The 23,449-nt window shown below is 44.9% G+C and overlaps 1 protein-coding gene and 1 non-coding gene across 2 annotated transcripts in view; both read right to left on the reverse strand.

Moving 5' to 3' along the window:
• The window catches only part of HS1BP3 (HCLS1 binding protein 3), a 58,718-nt gene extending 47,869 nt beyond the window's left edge, over positions 1-10,849 (reverse strand). The window contains exons 1-2 of the mRNA XM_061989966.1: positions 10,762-10,849; positions 5,240-5,405 (exon numbers count right to left, since the gene is read on the reverse strand). Of these exons, the coding sequence (XP_061845950.1) occupies positions 5,240-5,405; positions 10,762-10,802 (207 nt within the window). The 5' untranslated portion in view covers positions 10,803-10,849. The remainder of the gene's footprint in view (positions 1-5,239; positions 5,406-10,761) is intronic.
• A 161-nt stretch (positions 10,850-11,010) lies between these two features.
• TRNAS-AGA (transfer RNA serine (anticodon AGA)) lies at positions 11,011-11,092 on the reverse strand. Its single transcript has one exon. It is a non-coding gene; the product is annotated as a tRNA-Ser (tRNA).
• Between the last annotated feature and the right edge of the window lie 12,357 nt (positions 11,093-23,449).

The following is a 23,449-nucleotide window of genomic DNA, read 5'->3' on the forward strand; positions in this document are numbered from 1 at the left end:
AACTTGTCTTCATATGCTTTCTATTTATTGCAAGGATTTAAATGAAAAAGAAGCCTCAGATAGAGAAAGCTCAAGCCCTTTGTCCAGCCAATGCACACTAGTGAAGAGCACTCTTGATTTTATAGTGTTATACTATAGTTAGCATGATTTTCTTTTACAAAGCCCACTTTTTAACACTGTCACAAAACGGAGGTACAACAACAGTGTCCTTCCACGAAGATGATCAGGGGACTGGAACATCTTTCATATGAGGAAAGGCTATGGGAACTGGGGCTGTTTAGTCTCAAGGAGATTGAGGGGAGATCTTATTAACATTTATAAATATCTAAAGGGTGGGTGTCAGGAGGTTGGGACATCCCTTTTTTTCTATAGTAGCTAGCAACAGGACAAGGGGTAATGGGATGAAGCTGCAACACAAAAAGTTCCACTTAAACATAAAAAAACCTATTTCACTGTTCAGGTGAGGGAGCAGTGGCACAGGCTGCCCAGAGGGGTTGTGGAGTCTCCTTCCTTGGAGGTCTTCAAGACCCGCCTGGACATGTTCCTATGCAACCTGATCTAGATTAACCTGCTTCTGCAGGGGGGTTGGACTAGATGATCTCTAAAGGTCCCTTCCAACCCCTACCATTCTATGATTCTATGATCTGGTTTGGATTCAGGAATCAAAAGCACAAAGGGAGCACAAACTCATAGAAACTACAAACCAAATTGTCGCTTGGAGACTCCCAATTGAAGCTGTATCAGAACTAATGTTGCTTGGTGACCTCGTGGATATGCATTAAGGTAGATTTTAATTACATGACCACATGCTGTTCTCCCCACCTGTTCTGACCAGTAGAAGAGCAAGCACTCTAATCTTTCTGTTTAATCAACATGATTTCTTAATGGCTCCTGAATCTATTGCTACACTGAGCAGGAATTTCGGTTTTTTATCTCCTCACATAACAGATGTTACAATGTGAAGGAATTTATCTTCACAACACACCTTTATGATCAGGAAATAGCAACTCCAACGCACAGATTTTGAGGCCCCCCGGAAAGAAGGCCAACATATGCAAACAGGCAGTGATGAAAACATAAATGAATGAATACACACCCACGTACTCACACCCCTTCATTATATGAGAAGACAATTCTATAGTAAATTCCTCCCAAAATTGTGCTGTGCCTGTCAAACCCCAGTAGCTATTTGTTCAGCTTTGAAAAAGAAAAAAGCTTGATAAACAAAAGTAACTTGTAAAAAAGAAGCAATTAAACTAGGCACAGCTAGAAAGAGAAGGCTCTATAGGCTGACTAGACTTTTAATAAGGCTGGGAAGAGAGAAGTTAGTTGCTAAAAAAGGTAAGGTGTGGCTAGAAGAAATGCATTTAAGATAGATAAAGCCTCTTCTTATCACAGAAAAAAGGCAGATCTACAGGCAAGAATTAAATATCACCTTTGCAGCAGTACCTCTGATGCAGTATCAAAGATGGAACCAATTTATCTCTTTCAATATGGCAAGACTTTTGTGACCTTTGAACAAAACACAGCTGAATGTTCCTTCAGTTACCAAATATAACCTCAAGGTTAAGCAGTTCTGCAACTCATTTGTCCTACTTTACAAATGGCATTTTTAAAATTAAAAAAGTCCCTCTGGTTGTTAAAAATTTAGATCCCAAAGCCATCACAGAAGTTAATTTCTCTGCTAATGCTTCACAAACGTTTCAATTAGAAATATTATGATACTGATTTTACATAGTCCCATCAAGGCTGGGGAACAGGGAGCTCTGGATTGCTCAGACCCACATTAAAGGCTAATAACCTCATAGGTAAGATCCAAAACCTCTTTTTGCTGTTTATCTGGTTTTGGTCATATGCTTTTAGCATGTCTCAACCCAGTGTGGCCTAATTTAAAGCCTAGAGATCACCGTCAGCTTAGACAACACTTCTGTCTTGCTCACCATCTTTCTCCAGGGAATGCAGAGAAACTATATGAGCAATAAATGCTGCTCAGTCCCATGGCTGCCTGCAGGCGCTCACAGCACAGAAAGGTGGCTTTGCTGCCGCTACCTGGGGCAGGAGAGTGCAGAGGGCAGTCGCTGCAGGGGATGAGGGGGGAAGAACAGTTAGGCAAGGAAAATCTATTTAGCTAATAGTTCAGGGAGAGAAAAAGGAGAAGAAGAAGGAAGAAAAAGACAGAGCCTCAGAACACAGAGCTGGCTCCAGAGGTAGCCAAAATTAATGTATCCAAAGCAAATGAAAATTCTACCATACCCACCTGCCTTCTCTACCCTACCCATCACCTCTGCACTGTGACACTGGCTCCTTCCCCCAGCCTCTCCAATTTTTAAATTTCAATAACAGTAAAAATAAGTTCCCTCTCCCATCCTACTAGCAACCCTGCGAAGGCAGAACAGACACAAGAGTTCACAAGAGTTTCTTCTTCTTCCTGAGATTACCTCACCTCAGCCCCCTTGTCATACACTTGCTGCCCAATGTAACTTCGTTCTCCTGTGCCATCACCCAGTCACCTGGTTCTCTTACACTTCACCTGCAAACTCTCTGGAAAGGGTTGCAGTTTTTGCTTGTGCTGGTACAACATGCAGCAGAACAGAGCACTACACAGATACTATGTGGCTGGGACACAGACACACCTGGTTGTGATTTGCCTCCAGGTTAAGACAACTGTTGCCATGCAGGAGGTGTCTCAGCTCTCATGACAGTCAGATACAATCACTATATTTTGGTAAGATGTGACTGAAACTCAGCTCACCTGAACACAGGTAACTAGTGGTACCTTGGATGGTGTACTGGATCTCACCTCACTGTTCTAGAGTGGTAACAATGCCTTTATGTTTGGCATCACACACACACAGAATCTTAAGGCTTGGACCTGCCAGAGCTGTGCAGACACCTAACATAACTTAGGATTTCTCAAATGGTACCAGCAAAGTGGATTCTCCCATACCACAGATGCTCAGCTACATTCTTCTCAACAGTACTGCACTAAGACAGGAGCTTACAAATCCACAGCAAATGCAGACATCACAGAGAACAGATTGTTCTAAAGACAGGCATCTTGTGCCATCTGAGATGCTTTAGGGTATCCAAGGGACTTGCATGGGGCAGGCAAATGTCACACAGGACCTACAGAAGACTCACAACTTTCTAAAGGCTACATGGAAAGTCCCAGGACACCATGAGTTTTATAGACAGGGAGTTGTGTGCAACTCAACTGAGCCTTAAGCATTTTAACCTGAGGCTGAAGCCACCTACCCCAGCTGTCTGAAGTGTAGAATGCTTTTCCTTTATGGTCAAAGAAGAGAGACATTTCCTGAGGATGAGTCACCTCATAACCCTTCATCCCATTGACCTTAAAAGCGGGGACTCAGATTAAAATAACCCAACTTAGAGAGAGCTGAGTTAGGACAGGTGAATCCCTTGTTCTTTCCAGTAATACATAGAGAAAAGACTCATCAGAATGAATCGATGCAAAGCCATCCATCCTCCAACCTCCCAGCTCAGCATTTTAAATTCTTCTCACACACCCAACTACATAATGTATCAGACTTAGCCAGATGAGGAAAAAAAATATCTGATGAGATAAAAGCTATTCCCGTCAGACTGCAATAGTCTTCTTCTTCATGAAGAATGAAATGTCAGGAGGTCTGACCAGAGAAGAAATCAGAAAAGTTCATTTCACTTAAGGAGAGCAACTAAATGCTGAAAATCCTCCTATAGAGGTCGGACATGAGAATGGACACTCTCAGCAAGCAGGGGAGCTATAGTAAGAAGCCTTGTTTCTCCTTGTTGTAGATAAGCTGATTTTATCTATATTTTCTGAAGTGAAGCAAAACGTTAGATGACACTAGGCCAGTGTAACACCTCAGGTTTAGCCAGGTTATTTCTTGCACAAAGCTGCACAGAGATATTATATAATGTAAACAGGCATTGCTTAAAAAAAATAGTGATACCACATCCCCTTTTCTTATTTTCCCACACCTGGCCTTTCTCCTGTCCTAAATCAAACGTTAATGGGGCTCTGCAACTCACACACTGAAGAAGCAGGTATGAATTAGTACTAAATAAAGGACTCCCAAATATCCATTTTTAGGCAGGACTGGTTCCTCATCTGACATTACAGAATTGCCACATGACATTGACACACACAAGGAAATACTGCAGGAGTGAGAATAAGCAGTGAGGGACAAGGAGGGAGAACATAACAGACTTTTATGCCACTATTTCTGCTTTTACCATAAAGTTATATATAGCATAAAGATGTAGGAAAAGAATGACATCTCCTCACCTCTTCACAACACTGACAGATATGACTTTATCTGCAAATCACAATGTGTAAATACCCATTTACCAGCTACCTCCTACAGAGTATGAGCTACACCAGGGCTAATGGTCTACCAGGTAATCAGGCACTGACATCACTCCAACATTACAGTCATCCTCAGAACATGTGAAAAGAGTCAATGTTCACATGCAACAGGGTGCATCCCCTTAGAGTCCCTTCACAGACAATGGGTAGAGAAATGCACTTCTTGGGAGCAGTTCAGGAGATCAAACAAAATGTACTCTGAATGCACCTTTTTCCATCAACTCCATACAGTCCCAGGTGAGTTCAAGTGGATGTGCACATGCTGTAGATGACTTAAACCAGGTGAAATGACTCTTGGGTGCGACACTGAATTTCAAACCTTTACTGCAGGTATCACAAAAAAAGACAATCCAACACAGTAGCATTTTATACAAGCACTTCCTTGTAAAACTCTCTTATTAAGGATTTTAAAAACCATGTCAAGAAAAATAGGTCAAGCCCAATCCACTGCAAGTTTAATTCCTCATATTGCCCTACATGATTCTCTCTCCTTCCAAGTAAACTATTACATACACATATATGTTTTTCTTTCATGTTTATGTACCAAGTCCCAGTACTGATACATACATCAGAGAAACTACTTTTGTAGCAGGACTTACAAGCTTCATTGATTTCTATGTGTTGACTCATAATGCAAAGTGTCTTAAAGGCAACAACAAACAGTCAAGGCTGCTTTGAGCTCCTGGAATAAACGTTTCAATTGGTTATAATGTTACTGTTACAGGAATGGTACTGACTGTGTAGTCCCATCAAGGACCTTTACCTAAGGAGGCTGTAATGACAAAGTATCTACTACATCAGGAACAAAATAATCAAAGCTGATTAAGAAAAAAAACCTGATCACTAACACAGCATTGATTAAATATTTACCATAAACTGAACTACATCTTCAGGTTTGTGCTTTGCTGATTTGAAGGCAGCCAGACGGGTAACAACGAAGATGTGATACTCTACGTGGCCAGACATCATCTTCCCACGGATTTCCTGGTATTCTGGCACTGACAAATCCAGCCCTGTGTGTGTATTCTGAATTTGCCTAGGGAAGAAAACACACACAGAGATCAGCCATTGGCACAAAGACTTGTGACTGACCCTCTCTGAGGATCCAGGTTAAGAGCTCAAGAAGGTCAGTGAAAAGACTCCCATTTCAACAGGACACTAGACAGACCCTATCCCAACAATAGACATTTGGACATGGGATACACTCTATTCCAAGCACCTGCCACTGGCCACTGCAGACAAAACAACAGGAACATAGCATTTCGGGGAGCAGAAGATGGGGAGCCATTCAGAACAGGACTTAACTCCCAGCAGTTGAAGGTGGTGTCCTACCCAGCAGGGCAGATGAGATGATCCCACGATCATTCATCGTGACTTGTTTTGAGGCAAAATCAGTTCACTACAATTCACACTAAGCCCTATCCACCCCTCTTTTGTCTTAGGACATCCCCAGGAATGGTAGAGACAACAGCTGAAAGGAGCCAAGGAGCTTGCTTGTGCAAGGAAGGAGTGCAGGGAACATATGAGTTTTTTAAAAGCCAAGCAGGGAACTAGATTAAAGCCTGAAACACAAAGACTTCTGGGTCAACCACACAGTTGCCATCTGTAGAGGTCTTTGAGGAAAATTAGACAAACACCTATGAGGGCTGAACAAGTTAAAGGAGTAAATGATCTCTTGGAGATGCCTTCTGGTCTTGTCTGTCTGACTGACAGTTTTCTTGCCAAATATCAGAAAGGATAAACTAGCTAAAGCATGTCAGTTCTCTCACAGAAAATCCCACTAGAAACAAAACCACTCGTCCTTGAAGTAGACAAAGAATCACAGCACTAATCTCTGGGAGTTTCCAACAACCAAAAATGGCTCCTCCTGGAGGAAAATGCCAGAATGGGGCTGCTGCTACTGCAGCTTAATCAATGCATTTTCTTCTGCCAGCTTCACATCCACTAAAATACAGCATCACCTTCCCCCTGACTTTTCACACAGGGAAAGATTTATGATATTTTTGCAAGAGGAATGCCAGGATTGTATTATAATATCATGCATCAAGAATAAGACTGAGCAGCTGCTGTTGGGGCACATAAGAAAGGTACATCTAATGAAATAAACAGTCTGTTCCAACAGACTGGAAATCAAAATTGTTCAGCAACCCCTTGCCAAAAGTCACCCTTATGTGAAGCCACAGCACCCTCACTACTACTGTCACTGGAACTAAGTACTCTGGCAGAATCAGAAATTGATCATCCAGAGTGCTGAATACTCTCTGAACAGATCTCTGAGTGCATTCTTTCTATGTGTGAGTGAATGCTTTTTAATGAAATCAGAAGGGATTGATTAAAAAAAAACACCATATTTTCTTTCCATTAAACACTTTTTCTGCCTTTATTTTTTTTAACCTCAGTCATATGGAGAATGTCAAGTCACATCTTTCCTGGACTTCCTGTGGATTGTAGGGATGTCTTGTAGAATTCTTGTCTCTTTCTTTAGGAAGTTTAGCTTCACTAACACAGGTGCCCTTTCACCTGAGGATACGTGAGGTGTACAAACTTTAAACGTACTTTAAACAGCTTTAAAGAATCTAGTTTCAAACAAAGTTTCAAAGGACTCCTCTCATCATGTCAAAACTTGACCAATTCTTTTGAAACTTGAGTTTTCCCAAGAAGGCAACCTCTGAATCTCCAATGCAAAATTGAATAAAGAGCTTTTTAAAGAGAGTATCTCCAGAGTTCTCTGTAAATCAGACAGCAACAAAGAAGGGCACAGGTCCAATTTTGTACCTAATCCTCTTTGCAAGGCATGTTTAAAGCATTAGGGTTTTAACAACAGCTCTATTGTCGCCAAGATTCAATGCTAAGTACCCAAACACCATTTTGTTTGCTCTGATTCTGTTCTCATTTTCTGCCAGCCAAAGACTTGACTTTACACTAACCAACAAAATCTTGTTCTCGGTTACATGTTGTCGGGCTGTAAACACAGAATCAATAGTGCTTATGTATAAACACACAGGTGCCTGGCTTTCACACAGCAGCCTGTCCAACCCGTAACAGTCATTATCTGGAGCGGTCTCTCCTTCAAAGCAGCCAAAATGCTGACTCAAAGAACACCTGCCAGTAAAATCAGCTAGATCTGTGTGTTTTTAGAATATATACACAGCAAAGGAAATGTTTGCCAGATGTGCAGTCACTCAAAAGTTGTGACTGAAGCTACGACAGCAAAATGGTCTGTTGGATGGTGCTCAGGAGTGACTTCTGTTAACACAGTCATAGAGTGTACTGACAAATTAACCTGCTTTTCACCTCTGATGTAAATAAAAAGAGTAAATCCTTTCTGAATGGTCTTGTTTAGCCATTCAAACATTGGCCACATATAAATATTCTGATATGACACAATAATTTCACTGTCAAAGCTGCTGTCTCAAAGGTTCTAAAAATTACATTAAGCAGCACCTTATCTACATCCAGGGGTTTTCTTTTAAAGTTGTTAAAAGCTGTCTCTAAAATGATGGAACTAGCAGTCTCCTATTAGAGGGAGGGGAAGAGCTACACTGCTGTTTGTTTGCTTTAGGCCTTGTGATCACTTTCATTATCATCTACAGGAAACTACTACTATTACCTCTTCCACAGAAACAGGATGTGTTTTTAAATATAAAACTGATTTAAAAAAAACCCAGAAATCAACAGGGGAAGCTAAGATGGGTACAATGCAATATCCAAAGCTCACACTAGTTCTTGTAGTTTCAAAATGGGATCAAAACAAGCAGCCCCAGTGTTTTAATTCCTTCAATACTGTTACTGTTGTTATTCAGGCAAAAGCAGTACCTACAAATCCCAAGACACAATACAGTTCCATTGCATTTTTCACATCAAACACAATTATTTTTACACAGAAACAGAAAGAAGGCCAGTGGCATCCTGGGATGCATCAAGAAGACTGTGTCCAACAGGTCGAGGGAGGTTCTCCTTCTCTTCTGCCCTGGTGAGGCCTCATCTGAAGTCCTGTGTTGAGTTTTGGGCTCCCCAGCTCAAGAGGGACAGGGAAGTGCTGGAGAGAGTCCAGCGCAGGGCCACCAAGATGGTCAGGGGACTGGAATATCTTTCATATGAGGAAAGGCTGCAGGAACTGGAGCTGTTCAGCCTGGAGAAGAGGAGACTGGGGGGGGGGAGGGGGCGGATCTCATTAATACTTATAAGTATTTGTAAGGTGCATGTCAAGAGGATGGAGCAATACTTTTTTCCATAGTGTCCAGTGACAGGAGAACAGGTAATGGACAGAACCTGGAACATAGGATGTTCCACTTAAACAGAAGGGAAAAACTTTTTTCCTGTGAGAATGAGGAAGGCATGACACAGGCTGCCCAGGGAGGGTGTGGAGTCTCTTTCTCTGGAGGTTTTCAAAACCCGCCTGGATGCATTCCTGCCTGACCTGATAGAGGTGGAGCTGCTTTGAGGGGTTGGCCTAGATGACCTTTAGAGGTCCCTTCCAACAGCCACCATTCTGTGATTCCATGAAAGCTGACTGTTTAGATTGGACACGTGTTACTACTTCTACTCCATATTTAAATCTAGCTGGTGTATCTCCACGCTATGCTTTTGTCTACAACACAGAAGGTTCAGGGGAGACTTGGTTAACTCTTCTCACATGAATCATCAGGGTTGCACAATCACATCACATGATATTGTCACAGAGAGAGGAAGGGGAGACTACAGAAAGGTCAGCTGAACAGTGCACTTTCCACAGTTCACCAGAGTCACAGTTTATCCCTGTCTTTCAATTTGTTATAGAGGCTTTGTACTTTAATTACACTGTTTTCTGTACCCAAAGGCTGAAATAAGAGAGGGGAGAAAGCTGCAAGCAAGGTAACAAAGTGAGGGGTGTCAGTGCTATGACCAGAGAAACCTTATTCCAGCGCCTGTGTGGCAATGACAGGAGACTCTGCACTTTCTGTCCAGATACACTCATCCCTATCAGCAGCACCCAGCTCCAACCACCTCTGCCCAAAGGGGACCATAGTGAAAGGAGAAAAAAATCCTATGTCTAGTTTACTCATTAGGTGAAGGCAAAGTATCAGACACAAATCAGCCCACAAATGTTTTTATTTCTCTGTACAGACTTACTACAAGTATATAGATTGTTACTTATTTAGATTACCAGAGCAACTAGGAATTCTGTTCCCAAAACCAGTGTGCATAAAGAGTGAAAAAGGTCACAACTACATATCTATCCTATCTCTCAAGCTAGAAAATACATTCACTTGCTAAATCCTTAATCCCACACATACACATATATCCAGTGTCACTGATAGCACCCTGTTATCAGTGGGACAATTTGAAGTAGTAAAGTCTATTAAGTATAAAATAAAACAAGGTGTTCATATTTCTATTTCAAGGCAAAACCTAAAATAAAGTCAGTTCTAAAAATCATCTATGTGAGTTCAGTCAGAAACATTTTGAAGTTCAAGGTTATTGCTCCAAAGGAAATCAGGCCCTGACAGAACCCAGTATTTAAAGATTAGAATAATGGCTTTGAAGTTAATATGACTGAAATACTTGCTACTTATGTCCTAGGAGGTAGGTGCTTGAGTCCCTTGCTGAATCAACACTCCTGGTTTTTATGTCACATCTGATAGGAAACGGCTTTCATGTGGTCTCAAATATCTCACAGAGGTAAAAAAAAAAAAAAAGAGGGAGATCTCTATCATTTCCCTATAAAGATTGCCACAAGCATTTTCCTTCTCGAGGCATTCCTCTTGAAGGGTCATTTGCCACATCTAAGAAAATGGTTTTACAAACGTAACACAACTGAAAGCTGCACCTCCGCACCGACGCGGGGCATGGTTTCAAGAAGGTGGTAAAACAAGGTAAATTCCTTTCGCCGATGGCTGGGCTGCCTGCGCCGCAGCCCGCCGGGCGGCCGGGGCGCGGGGCGCAGCCGAACCCGCTGCCGGCACGCCCCGGGGCGAAATGCAGCTCCTCGTGACCCGTCTCAACACACTGACAAGGAAACGATGTTTGCGGAGGGTGCGAGCACACGCTGCATCCCAAGCAGTAGTGATGTGAAAGCGAAAGGACTCTGAGGTCACCGCAGGAGGAAAAGGACAAAAAGGCCGGTGTGACATAGGGCCGGGCCTGACTACAGTGAGCTCTCCCGGATGTGAAGTGCCAGAAAAGTCGAGGAACTGCATATGTTCGAAATGTCCCGGGGCCCAATCCACGCAGCAGCCACTCGCCTCGGCCTCGCTGCCTTTGGTCTTCCCTCACCGCCTCCACCTCCCTCGGCGCCCGCCTCGGGGTCTCTGTGAGGGCCGCTGCCCCTTCCCTCCCTGGCTACATTGCCCTTCCCGGCCCTGCGCCCGCAGCACCCGGCGGGGTCCCGCTGTTGCCGCCCGCCGCGGTACCTGGTGGTGACGAGCACGGCGGGCGCCGCGCTGTGCTGCATGGCGCCTGCAGCGGCGGAGCTTCGGATACGCGCGGGGCCGGCAGTAGAGGCCACGTCCGGCCGTCACGGGGTCCCGCCTCCTTCCCCCGGGCTGCCAGCGGCCGCCCAGCCGGATGTTCGCCGGCGGGCGGTTTGGATGCAAAGTGATCGCTGGGAAGAGCCCGCAGAGAAACGTCCGGGCCGCAGGGGCAAAAAGGACAATTCGGACCGTAGTCGGCAGGATTCGAACCTGCGCGGGGAGACCCCAATGGATTTCTAGTCCATCGCCTTAACCACTCGGCCACGACTACACCGCTGAGAAGCCATTCTGGCACGGAAGCTCCAGTCATTCAACTTCCACCCTCTTTTCCCTTTACCTGAGCGGGGGCAGCTCTCATGCATTCTACCTGGCCTAAAGCAATGAGCACGCTGCTGCCTGACAGCCTGAGCTGTAACAAACCTATCCCAGGGGCCGGGTCTCCTGCGCGGCAGCCCTGTGCCCTCCCCTGGGGTAAAGATGAGTTGCCCGGTGCTGTTCCCGGTGCTCTGTGCTCCGACCTTGATTTTGGAAAGCACGCAAATGGTTCCCCCACTGCCCCTCAGCAGCATCTGGGTGCTCCAGAGTGTTTGGGTTTGCCTCGCTGGTTCTCTGTGCAGGTGTGTAGAGCTTCTGCAGGGAAGAAGTGAGGGGAAAAAAGAAGCTGCTCGTGGGGCACAGCTTATTGCTGCCTGCTGCTCACGCCTCAGTTCCACAGCAGAAACCTAGAGAGAGGCCAGGGAATATTAGGTAAGCAACAGACACTGGACACTGATGCTGCATCAGTGCAACTGCCCCACAAACAGATTCTGCACTGAGAACACAGAGGGGTCCAGGAGTGTCTCCAGAGAAAAGCAGCCCCTAAAAGAGAACTTACCCAGTAGACTAGGGCCTTTCATCCCAGAAAAGAAACAGCTAGAGGAGTTGGGGATGCAATGGAAATCTGTAAAAATCAAGAAGGATCCAAAGATCGCAGATATGGAATGATCAGGGAAGACTTTGACCCATTTAGGAAGCAGTCCTGAAGGGCAAAGGAGTCCAAGAAGGCTGCACATTCTTCAAGAAGGAAAACTTAAAAGTGCAAGATCAAGCTGTCCCCATGTGCAAGAAGATGAGCCAGCGGGGCAGAAGACCATCCTGTCTGAATAGGGAGCTTCTGCTGGAGCTCAGGAGGAAAAGAGAATTTATGATCTTAGGAAGAAAGGTCAAGCAGCTCTGGAGGACTACAAGGGTGTTGTGAGGTCATGCAGGGAGAAAATTAGAAGGGACAGGGCACAACTAGAACTTTTACAGCCACTGCTGTAAAAGACAATGGGAAAAGTTTATATAAGTATGTTAGCAGCAAAAGGAGGGCTAAAGGGAATCTTCATCCTTTAATGGATGCAGGGGGAAGCTTAGTGACCAAAGATGAGGGTAAGGATAAGATATTTAATGTCTTCTTCACCACAGTCTTCAATGGTAAAACCAGCTGTTCTCTGGGCACCAGGTCTCCTGAGCTAGAAGACAAGGACAGAGGACAGAATGAAGTTCCCTTAGGCCAAGGGGAAATGGTGTATGACCTGCTGCTCCATCCTGACTCACACAATTCCATGAGGCTGAACAGAATCCACGCAAAGTGTTGAGGGAGCCGGCAGAAGTGCTCTCCAAGCCACTTTCCATCACCTACCAGCAGTCCTGGCTCACTAGAGAGGTGCCACCAGACTGGAGTATGGTAAATGTGACCCCCATCTACAAGAAAGGTCAAAGGAGGATCGTGGGAATTACAGATCTATCAGCCTGACCTTGGTACTGGGGAAATTTATCAAACAGATTATCCTGAGCGCCATCATGAGGCGCACACACAGGACACCAAAGGTTCAGGCCCAGTCAGTGTGGCTTTATAACGGGCAGGTCCTGTTTGACTAACCTGATCTCCTTCTATGTCAAGGTGACTCACTTAGTGGATGAGGGAAAACCTGTGGATGTGGACTACCTGAACTTTAGCAAAGCCTTCAACACAGTCTCCCACAGCATCCCCCTGGAGAAACTAGTTCCATAAGGCTTGGATGGACACACTCTGAGATGGGTGGAAAACTGGCTAATGACTGGCTCCAGGGAGTGACAGGGGATGGATTTAAATCCAACTGGCAGCCGGTCACCAATGGCGTTCCTCAGGACTCAGTGTTTGGGCCTGTTTTGTTTAACATCTTTATCAATGATCTGCATGAGGGGATTGAGTGGCACACTCAGTAAATTTGCAGATGACACCAAGTTGGGTGGGTGTGTAGACCTGCTTGAGGACAAGAAGGCCCTCCAGAGGGACCTGGACAGGCTGGAGTGATGGGCTGAGGCCAATTGTATGAGGCTTATCAAGTGCTGAGTCCTGCACTTGAGCCACAACAACCCCATGCAACACTACAGGCTTGGTAGTATGTGACTAGAAAGCTGCCTGGAGGAAAAGGACCTGGGGGTGTTGATCAACAGCCGCCTGAACATGAGCTAGCAGTGTGCCCAGGGGGCCAAGAAGGCCAATTGTATCCTGGCTTGTATCACAAACAGTATGGCCAGCAGGACCAGAGAAGTGATTGTCCCCCTGTACTTAGCACCGGTGAGGCCACACCTCGAGTGATGTGTCCAGTTCTGGGCCTCTCACTACAAGAAGGACTTTGAGGTGCTGGAGTGTGTCCAAAGACGGGCAACAAAGCTGGTGAAGGATCTGGAGCACAAGTCTGATGAGGAGCAGCTGAGGGAGCTGGGGTTATTTAGCCTGGAGAAAAAGAGGCTGAGGGGAGACATGATCACTCTCTACATCTACCTGAAAGGGGATTGTATGAGGTAAGAGTTGAACTTTTCTCTCCAGTAATGAATGACAAGACAAGAAGAAGTGGGCTCAAGTTGTGCCAGGAGAGGTTTCGACTGAACATTAGGAAGAACTTTTTCACCGAGAAGTTTATTAAGCATTGGCAAAGGCTGCCCAGGGAGGTGGTGGAGTCACCATCCCTGGAGATATTTAAAATATGCGTAGATGTGGTGCTGGTTGAGTTTAGTGATGGGCTTGGCAGTGTTTGGTTGGTGGCTGGACTCAATGATCTTAAAGGTCTTTTCCAACCATAATGATTCTATGATCTTTTGCTGCTTCTGGTGAAATGAGAAGCCTGGAGCGTGAAACTCCTGAATCAAAACAAACTGAAAAGGGAGAGTTCATAAATGGAGTTCCTTCCTATATCTTAGTTGTTTTCTCTCCCTGCCTATTGCCACAGGAAACTTTTTGTTAAGCAGAATGTAAATACCACCATGTGGATGCAGCCTAACTGGCACAGGCATTGTGGTTGCCAGAAGCTCTGCAACCCACAGCAAAATGGATATGAAACAGGAGCTGTTCTCATGTGGTCTCTGAAGAGTTAAAAAGCTCTGGGCTGGAGATCCTGAAAGCATAACTATATCCTAAATGGTTATATATCTAAATGAATTACTTTTCTAGTAGCATTTCTGTATCATTAACTTCCTGGATAATGCAATTTATTCAGACAGTAATAAGGAGTAAGCAGCTGGCACTTTACCTCCTGAGACAGCAAAAATAGAGCAGGACATGAGTTGCAAGCTCCCGCTGAGGTGATGCTTGTCACGCTCCATGAGCCGTGTCTATCCAAACAACAAGTGCTTGTGGAGATGCTTCAAAAACTGTGACTTTTCTCCCCAAACAGAAGTGTCTGCTCAGCCTCAGAATGCTGCTGGTCTCTGACCTGGAGGAGCTCTGTGAGCTATGCTATTGAAGAAGTCCAAGGAGTGCCTGTTTATCTGACTTGTTAGAAAATCTCATCATATGGGGCATTTCTATAACTCTGCAGCCCATATTATCAAAAGCAGCATGTATCTGGAAAAATAAAACATTTGGGTGCAGTAATACACTTCTACTGATTTGGTAACAGCTGGTGTCCTGCACTCTGACCTGACTTCCACAGGTTAAAACCCTGGTCACACTGAACTAGTTTAAGTTTCCACTGTCTAGTATGTTATCACTTTGTGCTATGAAACAAGCACCATCTTGCCTCAGAGCAACTGTGTCTGGCACTGGCTCTCTGGCTCTCTCAGAGCAGAGGGCTCCTGGAATTGCTGGTAAGTGAGCTGGTAATCATAATTTTCACCCATCTTTGCACTAAATACCTCTTAGAGGCCAAAAATGGCTTCTACTCTCCTTCCACAGTACCTCCCCGCTCTTCTACCTGTTGCCTGCACATACAGAAGCAGGTCTTGCAGATGTTTCCTTCAACACGAGGAGATGCTCTGAAAGGCCATGTAGTGGGGCAGGATTTGGGATGTTGCCCTGTGCTCTGTGCCTAACCTGAAGACATCCGAGGAGGCATGTATCCCACTGCTCCCACAGCAGACCTGTGCTTTGCAGTGTCACAGATCAAGAAGACCACCTTCCCTGCTCCCAGACACTCAGCACAGGCCCATGCTGTTAGATAGAACAGACCCAATGCCCAGACACCCAGGCAAGGGTAACTGGTTCAGAGCAGGTGAGCATCAGTGGTGTTTGCCTCTGGACTAATTTTTCTGTCCACTAGAGAGCACTCAAATACAACCTACAGACCAGAGATGGGTTCCTGGTGTGAACTGCCATCCCCAACTCTGTCTCATCCTTTGGAATCCAACTGCACAGCTCCTCTCCAGCACCATTTTCTTACACAGTCAATCCCAGTGACTCCATTCTAACCCTCGTGCATGTTCAAAACCTGACTCTGGGACTGATCACATTGGGATTTTTCACAGAGATTAAGCCAGTCAGTGATATGACCACATTTGCAGTTAGGGCTGATGCTTGTATTTACTTTTTTATGCACAATTTTACTCCCAATAGCTAAGCTAAGAGCCTTTCACTGACTCACAAGCCAGAAGAGTTTTGTCTGCCACCTAACTTAACACAGAGAGGGTTGTGGGAGTCTTTTCCAACCTAAACGACTCTATGATTCTAAGTAGAAGTGTGGTGAAAAAAGGGAAGAAAAAAAATGTTAAAGGTTGGAAATCAGCAGCCTACAGCTCCTATTCTTCATGATCTCTTCTTGTACTATCACAGGGCTTTTCTGTCAGAGAATAGGTCATTCTCCATCCACAGGGCTGGGACAGGGCAGACAAGGAAATAGAGATAAATGAGAGATGCAGCAACCACCCCCCTCCCCAGCACCTAGAAAGGGACGCAAACTTGTTTTCTGTCCCTTGACAGCTCAAAAGCTCCTCCCTTGATCATCAGTGCAGGGACCTAAAAAAAGATGTGAAAGAGACTTTTGCAAGGACTTGGGCAAGCTCAGGTGGCTAAGAGGCTGCCAGTCAGCTGCTGAGCTTATGGTCTGATCCTTGTGAGGTAACTACCATCCAGGTCTTGGCCTCTTTCGGGAACAGTTTGGGGCTGAATCAGGAATCTGTTTGGTGAATGGCCAGTGGGAACCCTGAGCAGCAAGGACTGTGTTGGAGGACAGCCATAGTAGAGACCTCAGACCTGAGAGGTGAAGGGTGCAGTCGTCCATGTCCCTACAGTCCTGACTGCGGCATGGGCAAGGGGTTTGCACCAGATAGCCTTTGGTCACGTGTGCTGGAGGCCTGCCCATCTTCTGCAGGCCCTGACTTCCCACAAAGGGTTAAAACGAGGAATTAAAACCTCTGAAGCCTGAAAGAGTGATTTATGGCCAGGGCATGTTAATTCAGTTTGATGCAAACAGACTTCATCCCTACAGCTTAATCCCTCTCTGTTTCTCTGAGGGACAGAGGGGAATGAAAGTCTACCTCAGGGCCAGGAACTCATTGTGTCTCCTGTACGTTGACCAGGGACTAGCTCCTGCAGCGCTCCATCCCTGCCTAGGTGTGATTCTTGGCAGCTTGAGGATTTGCTTTTCATCTCCCCCAAGACAGCAGGTAAACAGTGAGCTTATAAACCCAGGGGGAATTGTCCACCGATTTTTTAATCCCTGGCAAAGGACGCTGCCTGTAATCATGGCAGGATGAGGAGGAATCAGAGCCCTGCTTAGGGTATAGTAAACAAAATGAGTGGAAAAAAAAAAACAAGAGCAGAGGAAGATACTTAAAATCAAAATAAATTGGCTATGAGAACACAGTTTAAAAGCTGAGCATGAAACTTTTTTCCAGGTCTGATTCATATTAGGAGAAATGCAATATAATTTAATTTCTGAAAAAGGCTACACTAGGATTCCACTGAGATGACCAGTCACTTTATCACTCCTACCACTATTTGTTTTCAGATGACAATTACAACACACAGATGTGAACCATTAGGAGGTTTTATATTAGGACTGGACTTCTCTCTGAGTCTCAAAGGTAGCCAAAATGGTAGATATAAAGTTTGCTCTTATTACATGATGTGGTAAGGTTGTTGATAGCCTGTCAGGGCAGTTTTTTAATCTACACACCTCCTAAACTCAGGATAAATGTACTCTGAGGATAAGGAAGGAGAGTTATGTAGCTGTTCTTCATTATGCCTCATGCTTCCTCCCCTCTTTAAACAGTTAACCTGTAATATGATAAGCCACATGTCAGGAATAATCTAGCAGAAACCACAGGTAATCCCTGATGAAAGATAAACCTAGCTCCTGACCTGCTGCAGCCCTGGAATTAAAATTCCACCTCTTTTAAGTTTGGGGGTCCTAAGTAAATCATGGATAAATTTCATGGTAGCCAGTGAGGAAGAAAAGATGAGATTTCCTGGTTTACTCCAGTTTCATAAAACCGAGCCATAAAACACAGAAAATTGTCTATATCATTCAGAAATCATGTTTACAGTAAACAGATACAGTAGAGCTTTTGTTTGTTTGTTTCTCCACAAAGAAAGGACAGTTTCTGCACAGTTGAGCCTTTACATGGGTGCAATGAGAAGTATATTTTCCCAGGTCAATGAAAGGTGAGGGAACAGTCAGTAATTGCACAGATTTCCAGGTAGACTCCCAAATACATTGCCAAGTTTTTCAAGTACATCTTCACCACACACTTGACCTAAGCTGTTTCCCTCACTTTCTCACCAAGTAAGCTCTGGAGGTGTTTATGTCAATGCTAAGTTATTTGGTTGGAGATAAACAAGAGCCCAACATGTGCTTGGCTTTGGTGCTAATTACTAGTTGCTCTTTACCAGTGTGAAAAGTTGAGATGATTCTTTTTATGATGATTCTGCCTGAAGGAGTAAGAAAAGAGGTTCTTGAGGGGCTTCTGAGATTCATGGGGGTTTCTCTGTCAACCTGCCCATCACAGCACAGTGCGAGCCAGTCAGGTTAGAGCTGGCTGGGTTTTGTTCCTGGATTTCTTTTCAAAATTAGTAAACTTTGACATTGTTGGAACAATTCCACTATTTTATGAGTGATTCTGGACCTGATTGAAATTCTGCCAAATGGAAAAACTTCATGTTTCTGAGTTAGGAAGAAAAAGAGCAGAAAGTAGGAGGCAAAAGTGTGTTAGCATGTTACTCTTCATCATCTCTCCCTAATAAAAGAAGGTGTATGAAATTGTTCTGTCTGTCAGTCCATGTGCCTGTCAGTCCAACCGTCTGCTCCATACCTAATAACACTGTAATAACTAGATAGTCAATTTTAACCAAACACAACAGAAGATGGCTGGACAAATTTCAGCTCCCCCAGCTACTGTGAAGACCTGGCAACTCGATAGGCAAGAGGCTGGCATTTGCATCCCTCTCTGGGAAAGGCTGAGGTGGAAACTCAGCAAACACCTGTTTGATTTGGCTTGCCAGCAAGTCAGTCATTCATTGTGTCCTTCCAGTCTGGGAGGGAAGTATAAGGCCAGTACAATACGGATTTTTTATGATCTGAGTTACATTAATTCTGTTGCTCTGTTTTCAAGTGAAGTTATCTTGGTCTTGTGCTATATCTGCATCTCCAGGCAGATGTATTGGATCTCTAATATATCTCAATTTACAGTGTCTCTGTGTTGGCAATGGAATGAGGCCTAAATGGTTGAAATTCATGACCTTAGAAGCAGGTAACATCATGTTGGAGCCCTCATATGCATTATACATATATATATATATATATATATGCACTTATTACAATCATCAAATATCAAGTCAATATGGTTTCTGGAGCTAAAAGGGTGGTACATCTGGTCCATGTCTAGCAAATCTCACCAAGTGAAATGAATTCACTCAAAATGCTTCCTTTACACACTCTACCAAAACAGTAACTACTAAAATGATAGTATGTGGGTGTTGGAGACTTTATAGGAATGGATGACTGTCCTTCAGAAAGACAGAGAAAGATACAGCTTTAGAGACAGATGTAGCACAATGGTACAACGGTGCAATGGTGTAGCACACATTTTGGATATTTTTCTCATGAGTCAAGTTTTCAACTTTCTATAAAGCAAGAACAAGCAGCCACCACCTGGTGAGAGAAACAGTCAGGTTGAGGAGAAATAGCAATGAAGTCTCCTTGAGAGACTACGTTGTTCTATCTGGCCCTACAGCCTGCTGTATCCATTCCTTCTTCATACGACTGGAGCCTCTGCTGAAATCAGTTACTCAGGTGTTAAAAGCTACAATTACAAAACCAGAATGACAAATACTGCCTGAGCATTGCACAGACAGGCGAATTGGTGTGGACAGTGCTGAGCTGGGGAGTAGAAAAGAGAGTCAAGAATCATGGAAAGCTAACTGAAGGTAAGGTGCTCTTCTTTCCCAAGGCGTCATTAGGAATGCCCCTACTGAACCTGTGCTAAGCTGGAAATTTAACTGTTGTATTTCCTTCATCCTTTGCAAGAGCAGGCAGGAACCCGTTAGTACAGAGAGGGTAAAACTAAGGTGGAAGGGAATGTGGCTGTTCCAGTGCCCCCCATCACTGCTGGCTTAGGTTCATCTCCAGGGAGGTGCTTGTCATTGCTCTTACTGACAACTTCTCATCTCCCCACTAAATACCAAAGGTCTGAACCTTTCTTTCCTCAGAAGAAAAACCACCGTTTGTTGGAGAGCTAACATTCACCTCAACTTGCTGGCATAAGCTTTTGAAGAAATGGCAATGAAGGAATGAAGGCAAGGCTACGGACAGTCTTGACAATGAGCCAGGTCTGAGCTACCCTGCCCTGGTCTCCAGGGTCCCCAGGGATCCATTTCCACACGTAAATAACTCCAGGGAGCAGCGCTGTGACATTGTTAAAAGGATCCCTCGGCAGGTTTTCAGCCTAGGGCTGTGATGAACTATTCTTACAGGCAGCTCAGTTTTTAACATAGGCCAGGGACCATTCTCAACCATTCTCCAACTTGTACATGGCCATCAGCATTGGAGGCTGAGGAAGTTTAGCCATGTAGACATGGGCTGACTTATGAGTCAGCAATGACTCTGATGCCAAGGAGTGGTCCTACAAACAGTTAATTTACCTGCACAGATGTAGCCTAGGTGGCTGTCTCTACTTGCACAATTATGTTCACCTGGAGAGCTCATAGGACACGTCTTTACGTTCACAAGCTGTCTTATAGGTACTGTGTCCACAAGGCACCACTGTGCAGAAGAAAAACTACCAAGAAGATTAGAAGCTGGGTTCATTTGCAGTTCCCACATCACTAAATCATCAAAGGCCTGAGAAAACCTTTAACTGTCCTTGTGCCTTTGTCTCTTATTAAAATTGTCAACCCAGACTTAATCTGCACAGTGGGGTGAGGCCCTGTGGAAAGGATAGAGGCAGAATTTAACAGCTCCGTGTTCCAAGTGGAAAATGCTTGTTAGCAAACTGGCATCTGCCTGATGGACCATCTTTTCATTTCATACAGGAGCCAGTCATATCAAATAATTTTCAGCAACACTTTTCCTCTGTTTACAGAACAAGGATCCCCAAATGGTATATTTGGACTAACAAACCTGGTGGGCTGAATGTGTGAACCACAGAAATAGGCAGAGCTCCACGTACACTGCTGAAGTGAGCCACAGACAGTGGTGTGCTCTTAAAGGATTTCTTAAATATTAGAAAGTCACATCTAATATACTTTTTTTCCCTAGTGAATTCTGATGATCTTCTTCAAAAAGGAATGTGCTTTGCCCAGGGGCTAAAATAGGCACCTTGGCCTCTCTCAGGGGGGCCTCTCATGGGGCTCTCAGGGTCTCTCAGCAGGCTGTGGGGTCCCCAAGTTTGACCATATGGTGCTGGTAGATATAGGAAAGACTCACTTTCTTTTGAGGCATCATCTGGAGGTCTGGATGTTCCAGGTGGCCCCACATGTTCATATATAAGCATCTGAGACGGTCTCAGGTGACTGAACCTGCATATGAGTGTTTGAGTGGGTAGGAACAGGCAGGCAGGCAAGGCACAGTGAGCATGCTGCCTGCATCAACTATTAAAGGCAGAAACATAGGTTACCTAAATGCTCATGTCAGCACAGCCCACACTGACTTGCAGTCTCTGTGAAGAGCTGTAGATAGGCAGTTCTGACCTGTGCCACTGTAACCTTTTAAGAAAGCAACGTCCTTACTAACAAGGCTTTCAACATCCCACCTGGTAACATGTCTCCATTGCATGTATCTCCTATTAACAGATCTCTCTAGGCAAACATATGTTGGCAAAAACGCTTGTTTTGAAGTATCTGGTAAAACTATGCAAAGGACTCTAGATAGAGAAGACTCAAGGGGAACCTCATTAACACTTATAAGTGCCTAGAGGATGGATGTCAGGAAGATGGAGTGGCACTTTTTTTCTGTAGTGTCCAGCAACAGGACCAGGGGTAAGAGACAGAAGCTGGAACACAAAAAGTTCCTCTTAAATGCAAGGAAAAACTTCACTTGAGGGTGAGGGAGCCCTGGCACAGGCTGCCCAGTGAGGGTGTGGAGTCTCCTTCCTTGGAGGTTTCAAAACCCACGTGGATGTGTTCCTGTGCAACCTGATTCCTGTGAACCTGCTTCAATGGGGGGTTGGACTGGATGAGCTCTAGAGGTCCCTTCCAACCCCAACCATTCTGTGATTCTACGAATCTATGACCCTTAAGCAAGATGTGATTTGCTTATTTTATTAGCTTGAAGGCTCTTTGAGATAGAGTTGGAGCACTGCAAAATATGCCAGAGCTTCACTTGATACACTTACAATAAAAACTCTGTAACAGCTGATCCTACAACTCTCTCGCACTTAGAAGTGCCTCTGACAGCATGGCACACAGAAAAAGGCATCTGCCCACATACTCCTGTCTGCAGCCAATTTTCCATTTCTTATTTGTACTGGGCTGTATTTCGCAGCCTAAGGGGAAGGAAACTAGTGTCTCTTCCAGACTGCTAGTGCTTTCCACATTTCATCTGCGCATGAGAAAACACTTTGCGCCGAGGCTCACTGCTATAAATCCCTTCACCGGGAGATGGTGCTCCTGCCCTGGGAGAGATCCTTTGCAGTACTCCTCTCTGCTGATGCTCCGTCTCGCCTCAGCCACCCAAACCCTCTACAGAGGTGGGTCTGGATAGTCCTATGGGATGGTCTCTTCTCTGAGCTTCTCGTGCTGTTCAATAGCTGAAGGAGAAAGAGGCCCAGGGGAGGAAATGTCTACAAAATAATTTGGAAAAGGCCATATGAAAAAGTAGAGCAGAAACTGTGAGGTTAAAATGCAGATCTGGACAGGAGGCCGGATGTGGCAGTGGTAAATCGTAGTCTGCAGGATGCTCATTTTGCCCCGTGTTCTATGCTGGTCTCTGCAGAGCCTTCAGATGAGAGGCATCTCTCCTCATTGCTACATGACCAGCCTAAATCACCCATATCTCCTCTGTTGTGGAAGGACGTGACTACCCTGGCAAGAAAGTCAGAGAGACAAAGTCTTTGACAAAAGTGATTCAGGACAAGCAAAACTGCAGTCAAGCAGGACTCTAGGTGACATCTTTTTCTGCACCCAGATACCCACCTTCCTCCACACCTCCTTCTCAAAGCCCAGCCCAGCAGCAGGCACAGAGGAGTGAAGGAAGGAGGATGGGGCTGAAGCAGAGGGGTGGGAGGTCTGCTTTGGCCCTCTGCCTGCTTCAGCTCAGCCCTATGCCTCACTGGTGTTCCCAGAGTTAACTGTCAAGGAAACAAAAGCCAACACCACCAGTTCCGTACCTTGCATTGATAGCTGCACTTAGATAAGATGGATCCACCTGCTGATTTCTGCTCAAGGTTATGTTCCCAAACGGGAAGGAAATCAGTTCTTAGAAACAGGACTTAGAAACAGTAGCTGCCTGACAAGGAATAAACAATACCAAAGGAAGGGAAGATAACCTAAAGGGGAAAAATAACTCCCACCTTCCTCCCCTGTTCATAGCACTGAACACTTGCGCCCAGAAAGTTATGAGTGAGCCAGAACTGAGGTTATTGGTCAGACTTGACCTGTCTCTGTTGGGACAGAGAGCAAAAGACTGGTTTTAGTATGGAAAAATTCTGTCTTGGGTGTCAGAGAAGTGAAAATGACGCAGCCATTAGCGGTGCTGGCTGGGAAGAGATGGCAAGAGGGCAGAGAAGGGGTCTCCTGGGAATACCTGGAGACTGGATAGAACAGAGTGGAGTACTGTGTGTAATGTTCCCTTTCTGACATTCCTTTGGGTGCTCAAAGGCTCTCCAAGACAGGTCTTGTCTTTGGGATTGGCTGGTACCCACAAGTCTGAGAAGCCTTCACACAGGGGACAAGTTGGGGAGAAATGCAGTA

Source organism: Colius striatus, chromosome 2 (assembly GCF_028858725.1).
Source record: "Colius striatus isolate bColStr4 chromosome 2, bColStr4.1.hap1, whole genome shotgun sequence".
Classification (NCBI taxonomy): domain Eukaryota; kingdom Metazoa; phylum Chordata; class Aves; order Coliiformes; family Coliidae; genus Colius; species Colius striatus.